The 7,789-nt window shown below is 46.7% G+C and overlaps 1 protein-coding gene across 1 annotated transcript in view; it reads right to left on the bottom strand.

The window, feature by feature from the left end:
- Nucleotides 1-3,403: 3,403 nt before the first annotated feature.
- The window catches only part of ARHGAP31 (Rho GTPase activating protein 31), a 61,792-nt gene continuing 57,406 nt past the window's right edge, over nt 3,404-7,789 (bottom strand). Inside the window, exon 12 of the mRNA XM_075512672.1 lies at nt 3,404-7,761. Coding sequence (XP_075368787.1) covers nt 5,293-7,761 — 2,469 coding nt within the window. The 3' untranslated portion in view covers nt 3,404-5,292. The remainder of the gene's footprint in view (nt 7,762-7,789) is intronic.

The following is a 7,789-nucleotide window of genomic DNA, read 5'->3' as shown; positions in this document are numbered from 1 at the left end:
AAAACTCCAGTTTAATCTCATGGCTGAGACCTGGCAAAACATTTTTTTTTGTGGTTGTTGTTTTTCTTTCTTTTTTTAAAGCAATAAGGCGCAAAGGCAGGCAAGTCCACACAGAGAACAAAGCTTAACAAAAATACAATCCACCAGAGCTAGCAGGAGAAGTAATCACAAACCAGGGCCAGTGGGATGGGGATAGTCCTTTTCACAGTGTCTGACTTCCAGCCCTTCCCTTGACCTGGCAGCAAATAGTATTTCAAAGGGGACCAGTGCCTGCAAGAACAAGATCTAAGGTCTGGGCTGCTGCATGGAGCCCTGAGGAAGCACTTGCCTCCTGCCATCCTTCCTTTCCAGGGCTGTTAAAGTCCTGCTCCATCTCCAGTTGAACTCATGGCAAGCTTTCCATTCCTTGCTTGGAGCAGAATTAGTTATCACCAAGCCTTTACATTGATTAGGAGCAAGCGAAAGCTAAAACAAATTGGGACCAGCTACAGCTTCGCCCCTACCCCTAGAGATATTTTTTTTTTCTAGAGATGGAGAGAAGCAAAAGGGACAACTGCAAAACCTGGGCATGCCTGAAAGCTAATATATGCTCCAGTAGATTGCTTGCATTTTCACAGACTGGGGAGAAGCTTGTGGTGGAAAGCTAAATCAGTTCTTGCACTCTGGTCTCCCCTGATCTCATCCCTCCTCTCCCAGGACATGATCCGGCTCAGGAAGGCAGATTCAGGCCTTCTGCCCACCACAGATTAGCCAGAACTAATTAGCTTCTCCTCTGTGGGCAAAAGGCCAGTTGATCTCACACCCTCAGTGCTACAAAAGTTGCAGCAGAAAACAGTTCCATGCATCAGCCCAAGTTTCACAGATGTACAGGATTCTATTTAGGGAATTCCTTCACTTTAATTACATTTCCTTTTTAATATATTTATATAGAAGGTTCTTTATATATATATATATATATATATAAATTTAACACAATATTCACCACTACAGGCATTTCAGAATTCATAAAGGAAGAAAAAAGACTTCGATTGCACCATTTGGACTCTGGATGAGGGAAAATGTTGCAGGGCTTTATGGATGCTCTCTAATGCAGACTTAAGTTCTTCGGAAGCCCTAAAGGTGAAAAAAAGAAGTGCTTCAGTCTTTCTGAAGTGATAGCATGGGATGGACAGCCCAGAGGAATGTGGTTTATACAACAAAATACAATCCTAATTTCTGTTTACCCTCTTGCCCATAAGGCAGCTCCCACAAGCTAACATTATCCGTGTCCCTCCTTTCCATCAGGAGATTCCCATCTTTGCCAGCCATTTCACTCTCAGCTACCCTTAACAGAAGCTACACAAGCCCCCTGACTACATGGGAAGAAGAATTAAGTGAAATTTAGTCACTTGTCTCCCATTGATAAAAGTGCACAAGCAATACCTGCTGGTGATACCATATCATGACTGAGGGACTGGCCTTTACACTCTTCGCAGTCTCAAGGGACTCGAATGTACTGCAGGGTCCCTGAAATGATCCTTGCAGAGCTGCAAATGATGTGACAGGCTATTTAGAAAGATCCTTTCCATAATGTCAAGAACAACCAACTTAGCTTTCCCGTACACAAAACTTCAAATTCTGGGCCAGACCCATGTCCCATAAATCTGATCTACGCCTCTCCATAATGCTTCACAGGAAAAACCAAACAAACCCAAAACTAAGCAAAAAAACCCCAGATCCTTTATTAAAGTCTCTAGTGTTGCAGGGTTGTGCTGGAGGGCAGGAGTTTGGTACCCGCAATGTACCACTGCAAACCCCTGAACTTCAGAAGAGCTTCCAGTCTCAGGTTCAATCTGCTACTGCAGAGTGGCAAAGGACAACCTAAGGGCTCTGAAGCAAAGATGACATCGGGTCTGACCCTGAAGCTGACCTCATGAATGGCTTAGTAAAGTTGGATCTCAGGAAGCTCCAACCACACAGTCAGCACCACTCAATGGGAGAAGGCTTCTGTCTTCCGGATCTATCCAGCTATCAAGCCTTGGTCCTTGCAGCTGACTGCAACCATCAGTATCAACATGGATCCACCATCAAGCATTAGAAACTCTGCAGAAGTCTGGGTCTGGATTTGGGAATGGTGATACCTGTGCAATGGTGTGCCTTGCAACTAAGCAAGTAGTCCCAGCTTTTCAGGATCTGGGGCTTTATCTCAGCTCTATTGATAGAAGCCTGCTTGTGACAACAGAGCTATAGTGATGTGTCTGCATTAAGACCACCTGGATAGGCTCTTGGAAGTTTGATACATCAGCTGAAGGCTGGAGATGAAACTGTAGATAGAGATAGCATCAAGCAACAAAATAGAGATCTCATTACAGAATCTCTGCTTAATTAAAATCCAGGACCTGGATCTGAGTTCAAATTCCGAAACACCCTTAAAAATTGTAGTCTGGATACAGATTTTAGTTGAGGCTGATCTTTAGTATTAAGTAAAGATTTCTAATAATTTTCTCTTGCAGGAGTTTCACCACTTATGCCAAAAGTGCTATTACTTACTGGAACGCTGTTAAGAGTTGAGACAGTGTATTCTCTACAAATTGCCAGACCTCATTTCTTGTTCATAGATCAGCTTATATGAGAACAAGGAGAGGGAAAAAAAAAAAAGAATGGATTTAAGGTGCCAAGGTTTCATCACATTTTCTTTTTCTTTTGATACATTACTTCGTGAGCTTCACTGGCTCTGGTCCAGATGCCTTGGCAGTCAAAACTTCCAGGAACTGAGGAGAATATAAATCCCTGCCCAAAGTAAACTATTTTGTTGATGCCAAAAAAACCTGGGCATCATTTCCACAACTTTTACTTTCTGTAAAGCCTTACCACAATACCTCGTATCACACTTTTCCAAGTCATTTGCCATTAACCCAGCCGTGGTGGTTAAAAGCTTTCCCATGAGGCAGTAAAAAAGGCATTTGGGTGCCATGTAAATGCAGCACAGAGCTGTTCTAATTACGAGGAGCATGGAGGACTGGCAATCCCTTAGTTTTAATGGGAGGCTGCACAGGCATCTTATGGTCTGGGAGGAGGATAATATGATCGTCATAAAGCTGCATATTCTGGATCTGCCGTCCACAGCTTGCCCAGGTAAAGCATAGGCTGACATCTGTGAGACAACATGGACCCAAACAAGAACTCCAGGCCCTTGTCTAGTTTAATATTCTCCCTCAACAAAACTGACAGCACAGACTTAGTTCTTTGCTCTGTACCCTCTTATATGGTGTTATGCACAAGGGAGGAGTACAGTGGGAAGGATCAAAGACTGCAACTGGTGACAAGGAAAAGCACTTGTTCTTTCACAGTCCCTTTGGATATGGCAGGAGAAAATTCTGCTGAAGATATATTTGTGGAAGATATATATATCTGAAGATGCATTTGTGGGCCCAGAACTTCTCAAAAGTACTCTGGCATCTCACCCCTTTAGCAATCAAAGGGTGCAGAGAAAGCACTGTACAGACTCTGGGCCCTCCAGCCACAATGATGCTAACCGAGTGACACATTCAGTACAGACCAAGAGCTCATGGGTTGAGTGTGCTAACAATTTGAAAATGCCAGTACTTCAGAAAAAAAGCCCTAAACATACATCCATTGGGAAATTCTGACTTACACTTATTGTGGTGGCTATAGCACCTCCTACCAGATGCTCAGTTACTGCTTAAACTATAGACCATAATACCCATTCGAGGGCCTACAGACTCAGACATCTCCATGAGTGATGGCCCCTGCAAGCACCATTACAGGGACAATCTCAGTGCTGGCAGCAACAGCTGTGTTCCCATCTCCTCCATAGTCACTAGTGACGTTTAAATTGCAGAGACAACACAGGCTGTACCTGACTTTGCAATCGCCCACAGTCACATACCAGGCAATAGATGAGCCTGTGGTTAACGAAGAGTTAGAGGATTTAGAAAGGAAGCTTTAATTCTATTCCTGCGGCAGCTGTTGCTTATATGAACATGTATTTGCCTGTAACAATAACGGCCCTTCAGGAGAGAGTTTAATTCACTTCAAATCCCCTTCTCAGGATATTGTTCATGATCTGTTCTGCAGTCCCACAAATCATCCTCTTTACCATACCCTTAATCAATCTGAAAGCCCTGAGGGCCAGGGAGGTGACAGCCAGCCATGCTCTCAAAGAAAGAGTGTAAAATCACAAGGAGAAGAAGTTTAAAGGAAGAAGAAGCACGTGGGAACATGCCACACAGTGGCAATGAAAGACCAAGGGTCAAAGGTATGTCAGTCAGGGTGCAAGAGGGCAATAGCCCAAGGACATGCAGATCAGAAGATCCTCTTGCTTTTCTCTGCTGTTGGCAGTGTGGAGCACAGCCGGAGATAGTTGCAGAGGTGTCATCTGGCTTTAAGCAACGATGAAAATAGTTGATACTGGCCTTTGTTATGACCGTATCTTTGCTATCATTGATACCAGCCTGAGGAGTCTCTACCTCTGGACAGTCAGCTACACACTCATTCCCCAGCCACATGGATGTTGTCTGCCCAAGGAAGTTGTGGCTGAGCACAACAAAACTCATGAGGAGGACTTGGAAGATTAAAAGAACAACTAGGTGTTTCCTGTCCAGCTACTTTCATCACTTGCACATGCTAGAAAGAGCACATCTTTGATGCAAGGACAGAGCTGGAGGCAGTGCCTTCAAGTTGTATATTTATCACTGGAACATCCTTGGGTGTCTCATACTCTGTATGAGTTGCTTGTGCCAGCTTCACCTTCCTCTTCAGCTATCCCCAGTCTCCTTGCACTATTTATTTACACTGTCTAAATCAGACAACAGAGATGGATAGGCACGGTCCTTCACTGGTGGCTGGGAAACAATGGAAGGAGGTCCCAAACATCTGGACTTACCTCCTCAGCAGATGTTGTGTCCCTGCACCCTGTGCTGCAGTGCTTTGGAACAGTGTTTCCTCCCAGTCCTATTTTCTAATTATACTGAGATTTATTTTTCTTTTTCTCCATAGGGAGGATGAGACTTTCACAGGGCTTGTTAGACAATAAGTATGAGGAAATGCAAGTTCCCTGGGACTGGCTTACAAAAAAAAGCAGACAGTGAGGGACTAGGCAGGGATGAGAAAGGGAAGGAAAAGCAAGACAAAAAGACTATGACCCTCTGTAGCAAAATGCTTTGCAGGAAACTGTAAAGGATTTGGGTCCATCTTGCACAAAATAGTTATAACAACAGCAAAATGGCAACAGAGTTGCTCTTAAACACTCCCATCGCATCCACCACGGAAAAGGAATAAGAAAAGCAGTTGCTATTCAATCTGCCTCCCACTTCGTCCATCCAGAATCACAGAGCGCCTCTGGGGCTGGTAAAAGCAGCTAGTAGAGGTCTCCAGTCTCTGGCCATTCTTGGGGATGGTCATTTTGTTCCGCAGCGTCACCCCCTCAGGCGTTGTCCGCGAAGTCTCAGACAGATCACCACAAATGGGGCTCGAAGAAGTGGTCTGAGTGGGGCTCCTTATGGGTGATAACAACACCCTGGAGTCTGCTGAGGAGGAGGGATGGTCCATAATGGGGAAAGGGGGACTGAAGAGAATCAGACTCTGGGGCCTCCCAGGCCTAGATCTATAGGAAGGCTTGGAGAACCCTGATGGCCTCTCCATCTTTGAGGACTGTGGGTTATCTCCAGCTGTCTCCCCCTCAGACGTACGCTTTCGGCGCAGAACAGGGGCATCCAGAGTGGGATGATAACTGGACTGAGATGGCTCCAGTGGAGAGCCAAGGCTGCTGTGCCAAGGACAGGCTGAGTCCTTTTGAGCTGGGTCACTGTTTTCTTTTTCTGCTTTGGCTTTCTTCTCTGTCAGTGGGCTCTTGGGGGCCTCCATGTGGCTCCATACCACCTGTTGAGTCTGCCTGACAACCTGCTTGGCTTCTGCTTCCTTCTTCTCAGCTGGTGGAGCAGCATTCTGAGCTTGCAGGGGCTGGGGGATCTGGGTGTACTGAATCTTGGGTGGTATCACGGGCACCGCTCTGGCCTGGCACATCTTAATCATGAAGGAGGTCCTGACCGCCGACACGCTGACAGGGGCAGAGTTACGACGGCCAGTGGTGGCATGGGCCACTGCCAGGTAATCCAAGTCTAGATCCACGTGGGCATTGAAAGGAGACCCCCAGGGAACACCTCTACCGGCAGCAGGGCAGGCAGTCGGCAGGGATGGGACAGAATCACTGCTTTTTACTTCCTTCTGCCCGCACAAGAGGTTCCCAGGGGCAGAGGGCATGGACAGGCTCTCGAATGTGAAGAAATCTGGGGCTGGAAGGAGTGAATCCAAGTTGAGGGACGATGGTCTAGTCTTCACTTTGCGAGGTGTTTCTTCACCTTTATTACTCAGCTGTGACTCAGTAGCAGAGCACAATGCTTTGGTAATAGTCTCTCCTCCCAGGGCAGTGTCCTGAGACATGGATAACTCCTCCCTTGTGTTCTTCGCCTGTGAGGAACTGCCTGGGCTATTTTGGTATGGTAAAGGCAGCTCAAGCTTTGAGTTCCAAGGGTTTTCTTTGCTCACATCCACTTTCTTTTCCTCTGGTTCTGAAAGAGGGATTCTGGAGGGTCCTTCTTTCTCAGCTGGTGCTTCCTCCCTGCTGAGGTGGTACCTCAGCTCCTCAGGTTTTGAAGGTTCTTCTGGAGGATTTGTACCATTCTCATCTTGCTTAGCTTTGCCCAAACTAGAGGGGGAGATGGGTTGTGTTTTGGGAAGCTCACAAGTCACTGGCAGAATGTCACTGCATGGTTGCTGCTGGTCAGTGGCATCTATGAAGGAGAATGGGATAGTCCACAGACTCATCACTGTGTCTTTACTGTCCAGGGAGAGGCTGCGACTGAATCGTGGTCTAAGAGAAAGGCCTGTGTCTGCTCTCTGGCTCTGTGGCTGAAACTCCTGTGTCATCTTCTCCTGAATGTCCTTAAAGGTGGGGGAATGGAGTGGGCTTGTAACCCACTGGTGATCCTCCCATGGCTCCACAAGTTCTAAGCTCTGCACATTATCTGTCCAGGTATCCTCGTCATCCTGGTCACCAGCATCATGGGTTCTGCTAACAGCATTGCCCTCCTTCAGCTCCTGGATTCCAGCTCCACTCAGCGCCTTGGAGGAGAATGTGTCCCTTTTATCAGCAGTCATTATCTCAGGCTTCTCCCTCTGAGTTTGGACTCTGGTAAGACCATCCTTTTCCCTCTGCAGCTGGCAAGTGCTATCTTTTTCTCTCCCTGACTCTGGGCATGCTCCTTTGGAACAAGAAAATTCATCACTTGGGGCAACCTCATTAAATTCTGATTGACTATGAAGCTTCCAGTCCAGGGGAGGAGTGAGACATTCACTCCTGCTCTCCACGACTGGGTGGTGGTTCTTTGGAGCAGCTGTGCCAGTTGGAAGAGTACCCAGTTTGGGTAGGACTGAAGCACAGCTCTGCTGTGCAACCACATCAGACTGGCAATTGTGGAGGCTGTCTTGTCGTTCCATGCCACTGGCACCAAATAAAGGCACCTGAGTTGTTATCTGTGGTGTTCTGCTTGCAGATTTCTGCTCAGACAGTGTTGGACTCTGCCCTGGGCCAGAGGAAGAACTATCTGTTTGTACTGAAGAAGAGGATTCAGAAATTGGGCCCGTCTTGGGGACAGCTGCTGGCAAGAGCAAGACCTCCTCTTCAGGTTCGATAATTTTCAGTTCCTGATGTATCTCCGACCACAGCGGTTCTAAAAGGGCATTCGCAGGGTCCTCCTCATTCTGAAAAACAGAAGAAATGCCATGACCT

The sequence above is a fragment of the Mycteria americana genome, chromosome 1 (assembly GCF_035582795.1).
Source record: "Mycteria americana isolate JAX WOST 10 ecotype Jacksonville Zoo and Gardens chromosome 1, USCA_MyAme_1.0, whole genome shotgun sequence".
Lineage (NCBI taxonomy): Eukaryota > Metazoa > Chordata > Aves > Ciconiiformes > Ciconiidae > Mycteria > Mycteria americana.
The sequence above is the reverse complement of the archived record's forward strand: the minus strand, read 5'-3'. Positions and strand labels throughout refer to the sequence as shown.